At 38.0% G+C, this 20,589-nt stretch overlaps 1 protein-coding gene across 2 annotated transcripts in view; it reads left to right on the top strand.

Annotated features, from left to right (window-relative positions):
* The window catches only part of LOC103705749 (DNAJ heat shock N-terminal domain-containing protein), a 45,968-nt gene that overhangs the window by 10,953 nt on the left and 14,426 nt on the right, over nt 1–20,589 (top strand). The window contains exons 4-12 of one of the 2 annotated variants that reach the window (XM_039116074.3): nt 3,997–4,074; nt 4,209–4,293; nt 4,411–4,493; nt 4,716–4,773; nt 8,661–8,771; nt 11,078–11,135; nt 11,598–11,694; nt 13,569–13,604; nt 17,986–18,122. In XM_039116074.3, the coding sequence (XP_038972002.3) occupies nt 3,997–4,074; nt 4,209–4,293; nt 4,411–4,493; nt 4,716–4,773; nt 8,661–8,771; nt 11,078–11,135; nt 11,598–11,694; nt 13,569–13,604; nt 17,986–18,122 (743 nt within the window). The remainder of the gene's footprint in view (nt 1–3,996; nt 4,075–4,208; nt 4,294–4,410; nt 4,494–4,715; nt 4,774–8,660; nt 8,772–11,077; nt 11,136–11,597; nt 11,695–13,568; nt 13,605–17,985; nt 18,123–20,589) is intronic. The other variant, XM_039116075.3, reaches the window with a different exon arrangement.

Below are 20,589 nucleotides of genomic sequence, written 5' to 3'. Positions count from 1 at the left end.
TTCCAAAACCCGAAGTTCGTGCCATTGAACTTCTCAATTCGCAACTTCCCTTCATCCGCCATTGCAGAATAACCAATAGCTCTGATACCACTTGTTGTCGGCGCCCACGCCGGAACCCACTCACACCAGCGCCGCCACCGACGTCGGACAAGCAAGAGAGATACAAACGGATAAGCACTCTCTCGCTCCCTCGACTCCGGACTCAAGGATCACCTCTTCGCTCCGCCTACGAAGGGCAAAAGATTACCCCGTGGTATCAGTAGGGTAAAACACTTGAGCACCGCAACGGATTATCAAAGATCAAAGGAAGAAGAAGGAAGAAAATAGCAAAGCAAACACAAAGATGTAACGAGGTTCGGCTACAAATAGCCTACGTCCTCCACCGCTCCAAATCTCAATAAGGATGAACTGATTACAGAGATAGCACACACCCGAACGATCACAAGCGATCGATCTACAAGAGATTCACACAGAATTTCCTTTGCACAAGAAGTAGGATCCCAATCCTCTTCTTCTCTAGAACCCTAGCCTCACAAACAAGAGTCTCTCTCAAAATACGGCCAATCCCTTAACCCTAGGGCTCTCATGAGTCCTATATATAGTCTTAAGACCTTCAGATGATCATAGCCGTCGAAACGCCAACAAAACACCAAAAAGAAACTCATCCGTATGATTTCCCGCGAGCCCGAGTCGACTCGGCTGAAGTCCGAGTCGACTCTGGCACGTCTGAACAACTTCCAGTTTAACTGGCACGATCTCGAGTCGACTCCACTGTATCTCGAGTCGACTCGACGATGCTCCGAGTCGACTCGACTGTAGTTCGAGTCGACTCTGACAGTCCAGACAGAAACATGGTTTTTGCGGCTTTCTCCTCTCGGGTCGACTCGACAGACCTCGAGTCGACTCGACTGTTCCCGAGTCGACTCGACTGTAGCTCGAGTCGACTCCGACAGTCCACCAGACGGAACTATTCAGAATTGATTCTCCTTCAATTCTCTTCATCACTAAAGGTCTCCACATACCCCAACAGATGGTTGGTGTGTTAGCGCTTGGCAGGAGGAGGTAGGAAGGAGGAGGTAGGAACTGAGAAATGTGAAGGGGCTGGTTTGAGGGAGAGGGAGGTGATAGGCTGGGAGGTGTGTTTGGCCAAGATATGTTAGAAACTTGAAATTAGAAAAAATTATTTAATTATCTAATAGGTCAAACTCTTATGTCTCAATCATGATTTCTAAATATTTAATTAATGTTTTTAGATGCCCCTTGCAATTTGCGAACCATGAGTAGATATAGGGGCATATTGTGGTATATAGTATATACTATACGTAAACATAAAACTTATGCCCTTGTTCTGAATAATGTAAAATAGTATGCTCGTAGTATATTATATTATTACATGCTGGTAATTTACACCCAACAAATGCCATTATAAATCTCTATAGATCTGCATAATCAATAGATTTTTAGATCAAAACCATTCATTAGGCCTTTCAACTTGCAATAATCCTTGAACCTGTCAAAGATAGAGTTGGAATTTCATTGAAATGAGCTCACTTTTTTCTCTCTCCAGATTTTCTGCTCGTTTCATATTGGAAACCAAGAGATTTGACTATTCTGGCTTGAGAAAAGAAAAAGAGTGTATGTCCACCTAAGAAAAATGAACAATCATGGCATAACAATTCAACGAAGAATAAGTTTTCTTATTCCATTTCTCCTATTCTGTGATTGAAGACTGCCTTAGGGTTTAGGAGTTTGAGGGTAGTTGAGTATCTTAACTTTTATCATAATTTCTTGATATATTTTTTCAGGGTGAATCTTTTTCAGTTGAGTCAACTTGTGAATATTATACTAATCCATTGTCTAGTGACATTTAATCTTTCTCATGACTTGTTAAGTTATTTGATGGTGTTTCAACTTGGCTCTTTGGGTTGTGTTGCTTGGACATAGTTACAACTCCGCTTTTTGAAACTTGCATTTTAGCGGTGGTTGCATGTTATTTTTCCTAGTCTTGAGGAATCTTGGTGGGTTGTCCCTGGGTTGCATATGTTATAGTTTATGGACAATAACATAGTCTTTCCTCGTGACTAGATTTCAATTTTGCATGGATGGCTTCTCTCTTGTTTCTGGTTACTTAGAAATTTGACACCAGAGCACTGGGTCCTGTAGGCAGGTGTCTTTGAAAGTTATTTTTCCTTTCATCAATATGTTTTGGTTGAAAAAGCCAAAAACATAGTGCTTATTGATTAAAGTAAAGATACTTGACTTGCTAGGTTGTCATATGGCCTTTAAAATATGAATTTATAAGTAACCATATGAGTTTTAACTTTTTAAGTAAGGTGTTCATTAACTTTAAGAAGTATACAATGCCCATTTCAAGTGATTTTCTGCTAAAGAAATCCAGTTTAATTGTGTACGAGCGTAATACATCAGGGATATCCATTATTTTTAGCAGGATTTAGCATCACATTATTTGTGTATATGTGCATGCATTCATGCATGTATGACATACTGTTGAATTTTTTATTGCGGTTACCTACAAGCAACTAATCTAGTTCTTTTAGTGTGAAAGCAAAGCCCTTGAAGGCAATGATGCCTTCTAGAATTTCTTTGGATCAAGGATCGCCGAACCAGTACTGGTAGGCGTACCGGTCGGTCACCGGACCGGTTCGAACCGCTACCACTAGTTCGGCCTCCAAAAGCCCAAAAAAATTCAGCCTAGCAGGTACGGACCGGTACAGGCTGGTATGAGGGCCGGTACCGCTTTTAACGCCGAATCAGACCGGTCAGAGACCAGACTGGTTTGGTACGGACGGAACCGGCTAGTATGGGCCGGTTCAGCATTCCTTGCTTTGGATGAAAATAAAGGAAAACTAATTATTTAGGATTTATTAGTATGATGGAAAAATTCATGCATACTGTGAGTCAATTCCATAAATTAAATATCTTTCAGGCAAAGATACATTGAAAGGAATACGACACATTTGCTTTCTTTAACAAGAAAATAGATCCAAAATTTACATAGTGATTGATTATAGCAACTAGCAGCAAGCCTCACTGCTGCTATTGGGCTTGAATTTATGAATACATTTTGTCCCTGTTAAGGTGAAAGAGTGAAACACTTATGATGGATCTAAGTCAAAGGTGGAGAATTGGCATCTTATTGACCATTAGTTGTAGAAAAGAGGCTTAAAAAAAAAAGATTGGATATTGGTTTTTCATAAACAGTTAGGTATGAGGAATTATATATGTTGGAAAAGAAATATATATGCCCTCATGAGAAAAGTGTTTTAGATTAAGAATAATAGACCCTGATTTTTTTGTTGGATCACATTATTGGAATAGTAAAATCCAATGACTGGATAGCATTCACTTGTGAAAAGTGGTTCTCATTTCTCCTCCATGGTAGTGGTGAATTTGAAAATCGGACAAGGCCAATAGTATTTATTTTACAGTTATGTAGCAGGCTTTGGTCCAATGCCTTGTTCAATGTTTCTGTTGCACACTCCTTTGATCTGGCATGTGCAGCATTCTACCACTGCCTTTTTTCTGGATGAGGTTATTCTAAACAGTTAAATTACATGGTTTAGCAGGTGGTATCATGCCCTGACCTGCCCTTTGCAGAAATGGTCATCCAAGTTGCAATATAAGTTGATAGTGCAAAAAGTTTATCCATGGAAGCTATCTAGCTGGTATTGGGCCAGATGTGTGCTGAAAAGATCATCAGTGTTCCTGTGGATATTGTGTCCTGCAAGAAGCATATTTAGTACTTTTTGAATAAGTTGGGGTTGTAAAATATGCCAGGATCCGCATATATAGCATATTAAATTCTAATAGCATTTTAAATTCTAAGAAATACTGTATTTTATATTTACATGCAGGTATGAGAAAAGCTCCCATTTTAGTAGAAAAATGACACTGCTTGATTCTTGACATTTAAAACATATCCATCACCTCTTGCAATGATCATTATATTTACAGTTTAGTTCATGGTATTTGCAGATTCGCTATGCATATGAGATGTTGACAAATCCTATATGGAAGAGAGACTATGACCTTTTTGGTATTGATGAGCAGCTGGTGAGATTTAGATTATTATACTCTAATTATAGGGCATAATGAAATCAATGTTATTATCTTTTGCGATTTCATTTCCTCTATCATCATAGTCAGTAAATAGATGTTGATGCTTTAGCGTCATTTCTTGGCTGTAGCATGCCATCGAGGAACTTAAAAAACATTATGATGGGGTGGACTTTTCAAAAATTGAACTACCACTGTTGAATGCGTCTATATCTGGTCAGTTTGGATTATTCAATTTTTTATATTTTGATATCAAATAATATACACTTGGCAACTTTTTCCTCCATTTCCTTATGGAATGAGGATTGATGTTTAAACTTGTCCTTGTCTTAGACTCGGCGAACCATGGCTTTAATGTACTCACACCTGAGGAGTTCGTTTCTATTACTGGGAAGAGAAAGGTGGTGCTAATACAAGTAAGACCGTTAACTATTCTTCAATTGAACATGCTATATGTTGATGAAAATCAGATAAACAAAAGACAAAACTGACGTGCTTGTTTGGCAGCTAATTAAAAAGCATGAAAAGCATCAATTCATGATATGGAAGCATATTATTTTAAACATGATTATTCTAGGGATGAATTGTATTCCTAACCTTTGCATTATGAATCTTGTTCATGGCATTGGCAAAATAAGGCTTATTCAGTTGGGAGTTCTCGCTGTGCCCAATTCCTCAACAGTTGGAAGAGAATCGGTATGTGTGTCTTCTGCTGTACATTAAATCATAATAGCTCGAACAGAGTTCCTTGTTATTGTATCCCCTAGATTTGGGTAATTTAACTATTTTGGTCGTTTCTGTACCCTGGGTCAAAAACTTTGAATAAAGGGATAGCAAGAATGGCCTATTGGCAAATCCCTATTCAAATTTTGGAGTTAAAGAACATGTATAGCAAGGATTTTTTGTGAACCTCTTGACACACTTCGCTGCTCATTGGTGTTTGGCAAGGATAATATGGTGGTTTCATGTCTGGCTAATATTACTGTTCTTGCAATACCCAAACTCATCTTCTTAGCTCATTACATTTTCAAGAAGCATGACATGCTGCACCAGTGTGCTTCTTAGGCTGTGTTTGAATACTGAATATCTGGCCACCCTTGAATAAATTTAATCATGTGTATTCACCCCCTAAAGCAAATAAACTTATTTGCGGTTTGGTTGGTGCTCCCTTGGTTAGTAGGATAAAGTTTTGGGAAAAAAAATGAAAAAGTAAAGAGGGAGAGAGAAAGCTCTGGTTAGTATCTGTTTGAGTCTTCGACCAAATAAAGTTATACTTTTTGGATGGTGTTTGGCTAATTAAACAAATAACTCCTCTTCATCCACAGTTTAACCAGCATCCAAATGCAGTCTAAGAAAGATGACATGGAATAAAAACAGCTCAATCTAGTTATTCTATGAAAGGCTGAAATTTTTTTCCATTTATCTTGAAATTAATTATTTCAGTCAAGGTAGGAAATCTGGTTACCCCAAAATAAACTACTCTACCAGGAGAGATGGAGTAGTTTATTCCACGTGCGCAGTGTATTAACACAATTCCATCCCAAACATAACCCTTAAGACTCTTTCTCCCCCATCTCTCGATTAAACCCTCTTTTCTCTCATCTCTATGCCTTGGCAGATGTTGCCCTCCTCCCCACTATGGTGCCCATCATCACCGGTAACCAAGGCTCCCACTCCTCCTTTGCTGCTCGAGCCTCCACCATCTACTAGTTCATGCTATGGCTCCTTGATGTGAATGAGGTGTTGGAGCAAGCATGGGCGACCAAGGTTCCAAGATTTCCACTCCTCTCCGCTGCCTGAGCCTCCACCACCTCCTAGCCCATACTCTGGCTGCTTGACATGAACATGAGGTTGGACCATGTGACGGTACCCTAGCCCCGACTCCAATTTCAACCTTTTCCTTTCTCATTTCTGAGGACTGAGGAGCCTAGTGAACCACGAGGCTAAGAGCTTCCTCACCCAACTTGGTCTTGATGCTACCAACATAGTGTATGATATCATAGGTTGGATTTGGATTAGAGGGAGAGGAAGAGGTCAGAGGAATTGGGGAGCTCTGGCTTGCTGAACTTTACGTGTACTCACAGGAAAATTAAAGAACTTATGGAATTTATTTTTTTATATATATATGATATTGGGAATTTCATGTAGTGTGTAGGTTTCTGTTTTTTTGATTTTTGAAATTATTGGTTCTTTCACTTATCATTTGATGTTAAGAAGATGACAATCTAGGCAAATAGAGGTGGTTAGATTAATTTAAGTTAAACACATATCATTTTAAAATATTAAATATTATTACTTTCACATAGAATAATGGTAAGTAAATAAAAAATTATTCATTAGCTTATATACTGTTAAAATAGTATAAAAAATAATATAATATACTTTCTGTTCTTCCATGTCATTTTTTTCATATATACAACAACAATTTTGTCCAATTTCTATTTCATATTTTAACCTTCTTATTCCAAACAAAATTTAAGCTTTTTCCATTTAATTCACGGGGTAACTAGAATACAGATAATTAGAAACAAATTATTTTAATAATTGTATTCCGCTTCCAAATGCAGCCTTGATGTTGCACCCTATTTTGATTTCATCTAATAGGGAGTTTAGTGATCTTCTTTTGATTAGCCTCTACACCCCCATTATTCATCTGGGCTTGTAGTCATATGCAACACCTGAAATAGTATGCCTGAATACAAAGGGTGTACATCAATTTGCTCTTGTTCTCCGAGCAACCTGCACGATGTTGCTTTTTTTTTTTTTGCAGGATGGGGGACCCTAGCTATTTGTATTGTTATTTGTATGATACAAGGTAGGGCTCAACAAACTTAACATCTAGACAAAAGGATGAAAAATGGGGGAACTCCATAAATACTTGTTAACTAAAATTCCTGCCGTACCTTTTGACTTTAAAAATTCCAAAAGAGTTGTGCCACATCTCTTTCAAATTTTCTCCTTAAGACTTAATAATAGTGCCAGCCATGGTCTGATGCCGGTATTGGGCATCAGACTGATTGCCCAGTGGCACGGGTCGATACGGGCCTGTGTTGTGTTGTGTCGGGCCGGTACCAACCCAGTAGAGGAGGCAGGAGAGAGGGCGAACAGGAGAGAGGAAAAGAGAGAGAGAAGGGGGGAGAGGGAGGGAGGCTAGCTGACTTTATTTAAAAATTGCAAAATTTTTTAGCGGCCGGATCCCTGTTTCGAACGAAACAAGAGACTCGGTTGCAACCTCCGCCTCTTGCTCGGGCGCCGGCCTCTGAAGGCCCTCCGCCGGCCTCCCTCCCTCTCCCTCTCCCTCCCTCCCCTGCTCGCTCTCTCTTTTTCTCTTTTTTTTTTTTCCTTCTCCCCTTCTGGCAATGGATTTTGTTTCTGTTGCCGGAACCGTTCTGGTCCGCAATCAAGACGGCTCGGTACGACTGGAACCGCCTGGTTTGGGACGGTTTCGCCGACCCTAGTGCCAGCTGATATAGAAGTCCATTTTGTAAGATGGGCTTGCTTTGTTTCTCTATCTTAAAATAGTTAATTGGCAGTTAACTAACAAAGGAAGTGCCATTATACACTCTTTAAGCATACGGTCATCAGTAGTAATGTCCCATGATTTTCAGCATCTAAGTGAGCTGTTTATATACTATGTAAAGTTATGACATGCATACCTACTTGTGAAATACAACTTGTATTGATTTTAGAAATCACAGTTCTTGAAATGAAAGGCACTTAAAGTGATCCAAATTGAGAGATTCCATAGAATGGAAATGTTTCAAACCAACTCTTAATCAGAATATTGATATGCTTGAATATTAGAATCATTGGTGTTGTTATTGGCTAATCAGAGGTTTTTGAGATGCATCCTTTAGAAAAATTAGAAATAATAGGTTTTGTTCAACTTCTAAATGATTTGTAAAGTAACCTAAAATCAAGTGTTTGTCATTTTATTTTTGATAGGAAACTGCAAATAGACAATCCAATCTGTAGCTTTGTTGATTTGAACTGGCATTTCTGACTTAACCATTGTTGTCAGTTGGAAAGGATGCTAAGTTGGTTGGCTGGTTGAAGTTGATTAATCAGGATCTGACAAACATCGAATTAGACTATTAGTTATGGCTAAGCTGGTAATTTTGCCTCCATCTTTTCACCAGAGTCCACACCTGATCATCCTAAACTCAGATTTGGTAGTCACATATAATGGGGATTACTTTTGAAGATCATAGCAAGAATTCCCTGAAGAGCTGTAGAAAGGATATGAGTATATGATTCTACATTTTAGATCTTATATTAGTGAACTATATATCAAATAACTTAGGCAAGTTAAAATGTCACACTAGTTTAAAGTTTAACTGATGACTAGCTTTTATATGAGTCGTGCTATCTTTCCTTTCAACTTCCCAATTTCCCTTTCTCACTTGTGAAAGTCAAATTGCCTCCAAATTGGTGCATTGACACAAAGTATTGGATGGTTTTTCAATTTATCTTACTTTGCTGTGCTTGTTTATATGTATTTTCTCTATTATAGTCCATATTTCCATAATTCATCTGCAGTTGATTAGTGGTCTCCATTTTATTTGGTCCTTCTGGATATGCAGCTAATTTACTGGAAGGGGTTGCTGAAACTGGTATGGTGGAACTTGGTGATGTTCAGGTGGCTGCTTACCTTGCTGATAAGAAGTATACCAGGCAGCCATTTTTTCGAAATGGTAATGTATTAACTGTAATTTCAGTATTAGTTCTATATTTGTTTCAAGGGAACTTAAAATAAGCACCCAAATAAAATACCAAGGGACATAATCGAGTGCAACTTGAGACGCCCAAACAGAAAGTTACTTTTCATGCAATGATGCATCTCATGATTAAGCCTCAAAATGAATATTAGTACCATGAGATTGTTAATAGGAGCTTCATTTCGTGCACAACATGATGAGTGGTGCCTGCTTTTAATTTTTTTCATTAAAATAAAGAACAATACAACGAGATATCTTATTCTGTTTGATTTGAGAGCATTTTTAATGCAATACTTTGTTACTTTCTGCTTGTCCTAAACTGACATGGTAAATAGTTTATCAATTGTAAAAGGTGGCTAGAGACTGCGATGAACACATTTGACATTTGCTAGTTCGAGCTTTTAGTATGATTCATATAGCCAAATGTATTTGCATAAAACTCATTAATAATGATTTACTTAAAAGTTAAAATGGTCTCTTGGTTGAACCTAAACAGAAATAATAAACCTAATATACAATTTAAAGAATTTTTTTAGAATGATCACACCTTTTTCTTAATATGCATCTCCAATTGCTATTGTTGGTATTTATGAAACAGTTTGTGATCTGCATGTGCAAAGTTTGAGTTGTTTCATGGAAGATGATGCTATTAAATTACATTTTATGATTATTGATCTTAGGTTGGTGGTCTTTTAGGATCTTTAGGGTTCTGGTGGCTGTCTGCTTTCCTACATATCGGACCTGCCAGCCACTACGATTAGCATGAGGAAAATGGATTGTTTTCAGATTTATTTTTGCTTGTCAGATGACTCTGTGATATTTATGACATTGTGAAGATGTTGATAACATACTGTATATAAAAACAAATCATTTTCTTCCTGAATTCTTTTTAGAAACATTACTCCATCCAGGCATGGATTTACATTGTGTGCCGAATTTATCGATGTTAGGTTCTGCCAAGAGATGATGACTAAAAAAATAATAAAATGCATCTTATTCAGTTTAATTTTGGTTTGTTTGTATTTGAACATAAATCTGGCATACAACCCTTGCAACCTAGAAATGTTTGTCTATAAAAGTCACAAGTGCATCTTATTGACAGTTTTTCTTTGTTGCAATTAATAATAGTTCTCCTCTTAAGACCTAGAAAGAATTGCTGGTAAATATTAAAAGTACTTCAATTTATAATCAGCATGTTTGAAATAAACATATTTGTGGTTTACTGGTAATCATTTCTTGTATCTTAGAAGTGTGTCTCTATTAGAATAAAAGCAAATTTCAGAAGTATATTTGTTTCTTTCTGTTCAGTTCCTCTAGGATTTTTGATAAATGGTACTCCATTAAAGTGCACCATACCAGCCAAGTATTGGGTAGGAATGATACCGATATGGTCCTATACCAACACGCCGTATGTTAGACCGTGCCGATCTGGTATAAGTACACCCAAATTCATTTTTTTTATTTTTTTTGGTTTTTTTAGTTTTCCCAAGGTGATGAAGTCTAAGTGGCTTTATGTTATTTGTTTTGACTTTTTTTTGTAAATGTTTTTAGGGGTTCCAAAATACATGTTTCAGGGTTTCAACTTTAAAGATCATGGAACATTGCATGAAACTAATAAATTTAAATAGATAAATGGTTCACTGTCTCCATATCGGCTTTCGTATTAGTACCATCCTATTACAGTGTCGGTATACGGTATGGTACGAGACGGTGAGGCATACCGAATACCCGTATTGTATGAGACTGCGTACTGGTTAGGTACCGGTATGGTGCAGTATGCCCGGTGCGGTAGGGTATCGTCTGGTATGGCAAACTTTGGATAAAGTAATAAGCTGTTACTTTAGAAAAACATCAAATAAATGTAAACTGCAGGATACATGAATAGATCTACTGTCTGAGAACATCAAGAAGAGAATATTGCGTTTCAGAAAGATGATTTTGAGAGGTAGATCATTTCTCTTCAATCATTCTCTCTTACCCACTTTGCTTGATTTCCCTTGTGAGTATTCTAAAGAAAATTGTGCTTTCAAAATCCTCTTCTCTTGAGGAAGGAGTACGTCCAATTAACTACATCAATAAGAAGTGCATCCCAAAACTTAATCTTTTGGGCAGCATGACATTTTGTGAATAGATATTCTGTATTATGATGTACACTTCATTATGTTGATGGCAGTTTGTTGATCATGAATTTTGCTATTTAGCCTTAATTTTGTCGTTAAATGACAGTCTCAAATTTATGTTAATTGTTGGTAATAATTTAATAATGTTAGTGATGTATGCAGGTCTACCTGCCCTTGTTGCGTTTCCACCTGACTGTAGAAGCACAGACTGTTATGTGAGGTTAGTTGAGTCTAATATTTTTTCTAAGTTGAACAAAATTAACATGGTAATAGACTAATGGTTATAGTGCCTCAGACATGGTATGCTGAACCGGCCCATACCGGATTGGTTCGGTTCCTGACCGGTATGGTACGGTGGTGGAAAATGGTTTCGGCCCCTTTGGGGCCGAAATCGAGTAGTATAGAGGCGTACTGGTGCGAACCGGACCGGTTCCCACCTGTATGCACACCCGCGGGCGCTGGGAATTGCACGGGCGCGCGTTGGGCGGCAGATCAAAAAGGCACCGATCCGAACCGGTATCGAACCGGTTTGGTAGGCCACCAGTATGCCTATCGGTATTGGTTCAGTGGACCTTGGCCTCAGTTGTGACTTTAGAAAATGGGTGTTGTTATGTTTATGCCATGTCTGAATTATGCCTAATTATTCAGCTTAATCAAAAACTTGATATGTTTTTGTTGCTAGGTACCAAGGAGAACTCTCAGTATATGAAATTGTTGATTGGATGGCAACAAATATACTTGGTTTACCTCGCATATATTACTATTCAAAGGAAGCTTTGGTAATTCATGAGATTTTTGTTCTAATTATTCAATCAATCCCTGATAATTTTCTTTGGTGAATAAATGAAAATGTATTTTTCCACATCAGCTGACCTTAAATAGTTTGGACAAGGCTCGTGGTCATGGTCATGGCATTTTCTTTTCGTTGAAAGGGGTGGTTCTGAGATTGCATTCTGTGTTTTTTTTTAATTTTGTATATTTCCATTAGGCTAATATTTTCCAGGATGCAAGACATCATCTTGGTTTCTTTGCCTGTTGTTTGTAACCGTCACCTTATGATGGTATCCCTTCCAAATCATTGCATCTGTAGAAGTCTAGTTTGCATATAGCCACATACAACATCTCAGATTCACTTGGCCTGAAAATTTTTCTGTTTACCAAGTATCTTGCTATTTTCATCCATCATGGAGTTTGCATCTTTAGCAGTCAAATAGATCTGAATTATTCATGAACATCATGATCTTTTTTGCTGTACCAATCATCTAGGATATAGAGAGGTTGATTGGGTTGGAGACCCCGACATTTGCGCTCTATGATTCGATTCATCTGTATCTTGGATCATTCTTAGTTTTGGTGCTCTGGCAACCATGACATCTCAAGAGTTGAAAATGTTTATGATGTCTGGTTGCTAAAGCTGTAGGATAGCCTGTTGTTTGTCTCTTAATCTGAATTTGGTCCATCACTTCACAATCGTCCATCAACATTAAGAATCAAATTTCTGCAATTTGGTTGTTGAAGCTTGCAAAACATATTTGAGTTCCATCGCCATTTTTTTAGTGAAAAGTTTAAGATCTTAGAGTTCATCCATTAGTTACCATATGGCAACATCTTCACCAAAAGCCTCTCTCCAAGATAAACCATAGTAACCTTTGTACAAGTTCTCATGTTGGCCAGCACTCAGATTACTGAGTGCAGGTGTACATGCAGATACACAACTGTATATACACAGTGCACAGATATTACATACATGCATATCTTTTGAATCTGGTGTCACTCTTAACAATCTTCCATGCACATGAACACTTACATTGCAATCAGATTTTTGCTATCTGATTCTTGAAGCTTGCACAAAATAATTTGAGTTCATCAATCTTTTCATGGAAATATTTAGATTTTAGTGTTCTTGATCTGTTAGTTTTACCAAATAACTACATCTTCATGAGAGCCTCTTAAAGAGAAGTCATAATAACCTCTGCAAGTTTCCATGTCGGCCAGCTCTCTGCCCATGGAGTGTTTTCTGTGTAGGTTCAAAAGCTATCTTTTTAAATTTAATACATAGAAGGTAAAAATCTGTCTCGTGTACACAAAATGAAGTACATTTGGTGTCTACTAACTATTAGCTATCTGTGATCCACATTGGGTTGACAGCACTTCCTTTCAATTTCAGTTAGTTTTATACATGGTAACTGCTCTGCTCCTACCTCTGCTGAGCATGCTTTTCATGGGTTTTTGGCCACTGTCCTCTGCTTTCTTTTCATGTTTTATTTTTCTTGTAGTCTGTCCTTTTATCGATATTTGGAATGTACCTTTTTTCAGTTTTATGCTGCTTTATTTTGAGGCTTTTAGGTGCTGATGTTTAGGTCCTGTATGTACCACTTTGATTTTACCAAATGAAAGGATCTGTCAGGTACTGCCCATCTTCCTTTTAAAAAGAAGACAGAAATGTTTGTATAAGAGGAGGTTTACTGGTTACATTGATGGAGGAATAAGTGATGAAGCAAAAACATTTGAACTGTATACAATACCTGTTACATATAATTTGTGGGATATGAGGTTGGACTGGTCTATTGACTGGTCTTTTCCTCAATCTTTGTTGGAATTTGATTTCGATAATAACCATATGTTGTAATGTGAAGCAATATTTCAATTTCAGGCTCCCAAATTCATGGCGAAGATTGGTCAACATAAGGTATTGAATTACTGCTTATTTAGGTTTCTAATACTGTAACTATCTTTATGTTCCTAAAAAAATTGTTTCACTGACATTACTGGGACAAACCAAATGGGCAGTTCATATTGTTTAGTATCAATGAAAAATTCTATTAAATATTAATGTGATTCGCCTTTATCTATTGACTGCATATAGACTTTGCCTCATAATAGCTACTAAATATAGCTATTTGGGTAATGCATGTTCAGATGGCTTGGTGATGTTTAGATAGAAACATAAGGCACTAAATTATTATTTCTCTGATTTTCCTCTCTCATGTTGTAGCTATTATTTATATGTTAAAAGTTATCCTATTCACATTATTGAGATAAATCACTAAATACTCAATGTTGTACAATATCAAAGAACAGTTGGATTAGTATTAACGAGGTCCAGTTTTGTTTATTGATGCACGCAATTTTTGCCTCATACTAGCCAGTGGAAATAGCTATTTGGGGAAGACTTTTTCAGGTGGTCTCGAGTTGCTTTGGACAGATAAAACATATAATTTTTCCTAAGGTCATCATGGGCCCTAAAGAGATGGAGCTGTATGTTGCACAGTATGCACCCAGAGGAATCTCATGGTGAATGATATGCACCCAGAGGAATCTCCCCGGTCTGATCTGCATCCCCACACTTGATTTCGAAACAACTGGCTCATTGTTGAGGAGACTTTCTCTTTAGAGGTTCAACAATTTCTAACCACCAGGAGGCTGTGCCAATGGAATTATAATTTTCTACTTTGTAAGCATTAAGGGGATTAACAGCTTTGGAAATTTAGGACCCTGATCCTTTTTCATTGCCGTCTTTAATGAAGTTTGAGATATGAGAGCTGATTGCGTTAAAGACAGCAGCGAAACAATGTATATGTTGGCTATGTTGGAAGTTGTCCATTTCTATGCAGAGGACCTAACCGAGGTGTCTTGGATCTTAGTCATTTAATACAAAATGGGGGAAACTCTATTAGAATTTCATCCTCATACTACATAGTGGGATCCCAACTCCCAAGCATAATGATTAGGTGGATGAACCACACCTTGTTGTCCTATGGCTTCTCTTGCAACTTTGTGTAGTTGTTGCTTGACTTGATAGTTTAATTGAATGCTTTTCTTTCTTGTTGCTTGACTTGATAGTAACTCAATAAGACTTGTAACTTCTAAGGCTCGCTGAGATGTAAAGATGACCGTATTCTGAAGCACCACCACTCATAGACCTACAACAACTTTGAAGAAGCTCTTAAACATCCACTGTTGCTTGTGCTGTCAAATAATTTTGCTAAACTTGTGTTGTTGATGTCCAAATTAAGTCTAGGAGAAATCTATATTGGGAATTAGATGTCTTGAAGATCAGACCAATGGTGGAGTTTCGAGATAGTTCAGTATTCCCCTTGGTGGCTTAAGGATGAAAAGCCAAAGTAAGGTTTGCCGTACTGGTTGGTACTGGTGCGTATCGACCGTACTATACCGTACCAGTACCAATTTGCGGTATAGAGGGTGCACCGACTTGTGGTACGCCCAACCAGCCCTTGTACCGGGTTTACCAACATTGTGATAGGATGATATTAGTACAGGATCCGGTGCGGAGACGACGAATCTTGAGCCAAGTTTCAATGATTTGGCTGCCAAATGTGGCAAGAATTTGAGAATGAAACTTCTTTGCCGTTTTTTCAAGGATGCGCTTGAACAAAGATCAGGGTTTTTTTTCTCTCTAAAGTATTATAAACATGGGCATATTAATTAAATTGCTAAGGAAGACACCTGTAGTTCTAAGGAGCAAACTTGGGTTGTATTTGAGGATCTTTGGTTATGTTGTTTTTTGTCAACAATCTATTTGCTATAAATCCGTTGGAGGATCCTTAGAGCCATCTAATTTAGCATAGGTAATTGGCTTTAGACCAATAATGGAATAAAAAATCTCATCAAAAAAAATAATGGAATCAAAATGCATGTGCCAAGTGTTCGGTAGGGTGATCTATAGCAAAGTTTGTCGTACCAGTTCGTACTATATCATATCGGATGTACTGTACCGTATCGGTGTAGTCTCGTACTGTATTGACACTTGGTAAGTCTCGCCGTTTCATACCGTATTGCATATCAACACCGTAATAAGATGGTATCGATATAGGGTCGGATATCGAGACAGCGAACCTTGCTTCTCTATAGCACATTAAGCTAGAAGTCAAGTTGGCCAACGAGGAGGGTAGGTAATAGCGAGAATGGACCCATGGGTAAATCTCTGTCACTGGAAAAAAATATCTATTCATGTTTAAGCATTTTTGTCATAGTGTATAGTAGGCGTAGCACATGTTGATACATGCTAGGAACAAGCTATATGGCACCAGATGCACTTTTTCATTGGCGTGGAGCTTTTATATTTTTTCTTTTGATGTTTAATTCTTTATATATCACTTGTTTTCAGTTTAGTTGATAGTTGTTCATACATGGTGAGAATATGTATGCATCTGGAATATTGTGCCGTGTTTTTTAAACTAATTTGACGTCCTAAAAATAGAATTCCATACCACCCCAAGTACTCGATACGAGGCATAACATACGTTATCAGGTTGGAACCAGTACGAAACTCGTATTTGAGTTGGTACAGGCCTCGTACTGTCCTGTATCGAGATGTATCAAGGCATGTCAAGGTGCGTACCAATCGTACCGAGGTGTATCGATCCTTATTGTGATAAAAAGTGAGAAAAATGGTTCGAGAGCTGTTTCAGCATAGGGTGCATACCGTGCCATACTGACCCATATTGTGCCAAACTAGTAATGTACCAATACGGTACTTGGTATCGAGATTGCGGATCTTGATCCTCACCATATGCTAACATTGATTTGATGTCAGTTTTTAATAAGAAGTAATCGTCCGTAGAACAGATGGTATAAAAAGTTATCAATAGATCGTCTGATAAAATATCAAGATTAGCCTTGTTTATGCAAATTGCAACACTAGTGACATAATATGTGGTTATCCATATTTCTTAACGTACTTGATTACAACACATTATTCATGGTTCTTTCTCAACCTCAGTTCTCCACTCCTCTGCAACCCTTCTGCTCTCTTAAAATTTGTATAAACAAAAGATAAATGGGGTTAGGAACCCTTTTGACTCGGCAGTTGATAGTATGTGAATTTATCAACCTATGGTATGCTCAATTGGCATGGGTTGATAGGGGCTGGCATTACTCAATACTGAGTGGCTTGGCGTAGAATTCTTGATACCTTTTGAGAGAACATAGTAGGAAGTTGAGGAAGGAAAATGTTGGTCGCATCGTGCAACAAGTTGGCAAATGAAACTCAGGCTTTTATAAATTTTTTTTTGGAATTTGGTGCACAATAAGTTGACCTGATAATGGATGTTCAAATTTTGATGAGCTTGGGATCCTGCTTGTCTCATACGTTTTGTCATTTTGAGGAACAAATGATACCAAACATGTCTTATTCTGGTGTGAGTTTGCTGGATAAGTTTGAATGACATAAAAAGACCTATATGCTGCATCATACCATGAAGGAGATGATATCATCTTGTCATTATAGGGACACACTGAGAAAAACATTGAGGGTTTGCAGAGGTATAGTATTCTCTGGACTTTATCGCACACCAAGATTAAGTGCATCTACAAAGAGAAAGGAATGACCCACTTGGTGAGTGGTGGAAAGATGTGTCCAGATTAAGTTGTTAATTGGGAGATGATGGGGAGACTCACTGAAAAATGCGAATTAGAGAATGAATGAAGTAAGATGGGTGGTGATGCTGATGGTGTCGACCAGCAGTGTCTTGTAGTTAGACTAGTGATTAATTTTCTAATGGAAGCCCCTATTTGGACCCAAAATGATTCTATGATTGTTAGAACCCAACTACTGGTTTTGTCTAATCTTGTAATAATTACCTTATTGCAATCCTTCCATCAGCTGGAACCCAATAGATTTGTGATAATTCTGTGTTGTTTTACATTGTATTGACTCAAACACTTGCTTCCCGAGGATCGCAAAATGGTTTTGCTTTGCTTCAAGAAGGGAGGAAATCACCTTACAGATGAAGAGAGATAATATCCAATGACTAATATAGCTGGCCAACGATCTCCTATAATAAATGGCTATCTGAAAATCTTAGAGGATTAAAAGGTGAATCTAGCATTTCCGCCCTTATGTTATTCTAATATGATGTCATCAATTTTAAATTTCAACATATGTAAGAATTTAACAATCATGCAATTGAGACAATATAGTAGTTGTTCAAGGTTGTTCTCCTTCCTATTAGGATAAACATTTGTATTTTTTCGTATGATCATCTATATCCCTTTGTTCTCATTTTGTGATCCTATCAACTTGTTGGATTTACTGCATAAATTGATAGGTCAAAGTTATTTGCTTCTCAAAAACTGGAGAACGTGCTGCTCCATTCTTGCGCCAAGCTGCCAAAGATTATTGGACTTATGCATCTTTTGCATTCGTTTTATGGAGAGAAGAGGATTCTTCCATTTGGTGGAACTCGTATGTGCTTTCAATTCCATGCCATTTGAATTTTTATTCATTTGACTAAACTATAAACAATTATGCATCACAAATGAGCATTTCAGGATGCATCATGCCACGGTTGATGAATATTCTCTTCAATCATTCATCTTTGAGACTAGGAGGGGCTAATCCTCACCTTTTACCCTATACCCACCCACCCCTCCCTTGAGGGTAGACTCCAACCCGAATTAAAGCCCCAACCCCTTGCCGAAATGACAGGGGATGTTACATCCGAGCAAGCACTAGGTGGTCTTCAATAGGTCATTTTTATTTAACAAACCAATGTAGCATATACGCATGTCCTTGTTTGCACGCATGCATGGTTGGGTGTGTTAATGGACGTGTACATGGATGCAAGGCTTTTACTGGATGGATTGCCTTGGAGAATGGTCTATTGAATTTTGTCTAATTATTGATGTGGTTATGTGTGCTTAGTGATTCTAACTACTCCCTTCATTTTGTTGGTTTGTTTTTTGCAATTAATTCTTTCTTGCCTGCCAATATCTTATTATCAATTTTCATTCCCTCCATTTTATTTGCTTTTACATGCTAAATATAAAGCTATTCTATTCCACTCTTCTGATTCAAGTAATGACATTTTTCGGGAATGATAGAAGTTTTGGTCTTTAGCAACTTAAAAATGTGGCTTTTTTTTGCCTCTTTTTGCTTCAAATATGCCCTGCAATTGTACATGTCCATTTCCATTATGATGACCCTAATACTATGAAGTGAGAAGGTGCACCATGCACTGGTATAGAACCACAAATCACATGAAGATCCATCGGGTGGTCTCTCTCCAGCAAGGATTCAAATGTCGAGATATGGGGTTATGTCATGGCCGGCCAATATGTATGCATCATATAGCATATTGTATCAAAAAAGAGACATACTTTGGTATGACTGTGAGTCTGTGACAGTCTCTTGTTAGGGCCTAGTTTGGCATCCAATTTCGTACGTTAGTCTTTTTTCGTATGTTTTATTGTTTTAATTCTATATTTTTGCATAAACTGTGTTGATTTAAATGCCCTATTCATCCTATTTGATGTGTACGGAAGCTTTTTTTTAGTGCTAATTTTATTTAATACATAACTTGAAAAAACTTGCAATTACATAACCCCTCTTTCGAAATAGGGGACGCGGCTGCGGCTTTTTAATTTAGGGATTTTAAGTGAAGTCGGCAAATTGGGTGCCGACTTCACTTAAAAATCTCCAAATTAAAAAGCCGCGGCCTCCGCCGCGCCCCCGCGGGTTTCCCTCCCCCACCGCAGGCTCCGCCGCCCCTCCGCGGCTATCTGATGGCAGCCACAGTCTCCTCCCTCCCTCTCTTTCCCGCGCTCTCTCTCGTTCTCTTCTTCTTCCCTGGCTTCGACGAGGAAGAGCTGGCCGCTTCGTACCGGCTGGTTCCGGTACGAACCGGAACCGTATCGGTCCGGTAGGCGACCGGTACGCCTATTGGAACCATATCGGTCTGGTAGGCGACTGGTACGCCTACCGGATCCAGTACGGGGAACCTTGTATTTAGTATCATTTTAGGTGAGATGCTTTGTAGACCAAAATATTTGACTTTTCTTTGTGGTTTTGGTTTTTAGCAATTTTTGTGTCAAATCAAAATTCACAAATCTTTAGAGTTTGAGAAATAACTTAAGATTTAAAAGTTGAAACTCTGACCGAACCCCAAAAATTTGAAATCGAACTAAAGTTGAGAACCATTTTTTATTCTTAAGAAATTTGAATTTTTGAGGATTATTATTTTACTCAAGTATAAGGTTTTCCTTGTTTACATGTAATATCTTAAGTAAGACAACATTTGCATAAATGATGTTTAAGTAAAAGAGTTTATATGTAGTAGTTTATTTGGCTGTGTGTTAGTAGTCTACTTCACCTGAGTTGTTCCTATCTTCCAGCATTGAAGAAAACCCAGAAAGGGGGTCTGAAGGCATCTTGGTCAGTAGTTGACAGTATGATCGGTCCTGGACTGTGTTTTCTCATGATCAACTCTGGCATGATCCAGACAGGGCAGCCCAGTTGTACTAGCATCTGGCTGGTATGGATGAGATTTAAATTCTTGTTCTCTATCCATCATTTATCACCAATTTCCCCAGTCTTAAAAAACACTTGTTCAAAGTTCCTCTTTCTTGAGTCAAGGGCAACCTGATCCTAAATCTTGAATTCACCAAGATGTGAACTGCTTTGTTCCTTTATGTCCTCCTTGCCTTCTTCACTAAGTGTTGCCTTCTTCTCTCCTACCATTAATGCCTTTAACACTCTTTAGGTCTCTTACCAGTCCAGGTCACCCTCTCCTGTCACGCTCGCCTCTTTCAACATCACTGCCTTCATTCTTGGCATATAGCAGCCATGTGACCATGGGAAGCCTAGAACAAATAATTGGTGAATTCAATAATGGATGTTATTGTATTATAAGAAAGTATAAGGGGTTTCCATA

The sequence above is a fragment of the Phoenix dactylifera genome, chromosome 5, assembly GCF_051530095.1.
Source record: "Phoenix dactylifera cultivar Ajwa chromosome 5, Ajwa_hap1_PhDact_Kaust_v1.1, whole genome shotgun sequence".
Taxonomy (NCBI): Eukaryota; Viridiplantae; Streptophyta; class Magnoliopsida; order Arecales; family Arecaceae; genus Phoenix; species Phoenix dactylifera.
Note: the sequence above shows the minus strand (reverse complement) of the source record. Positions and strands in the feature narration are given on the sequence as shown.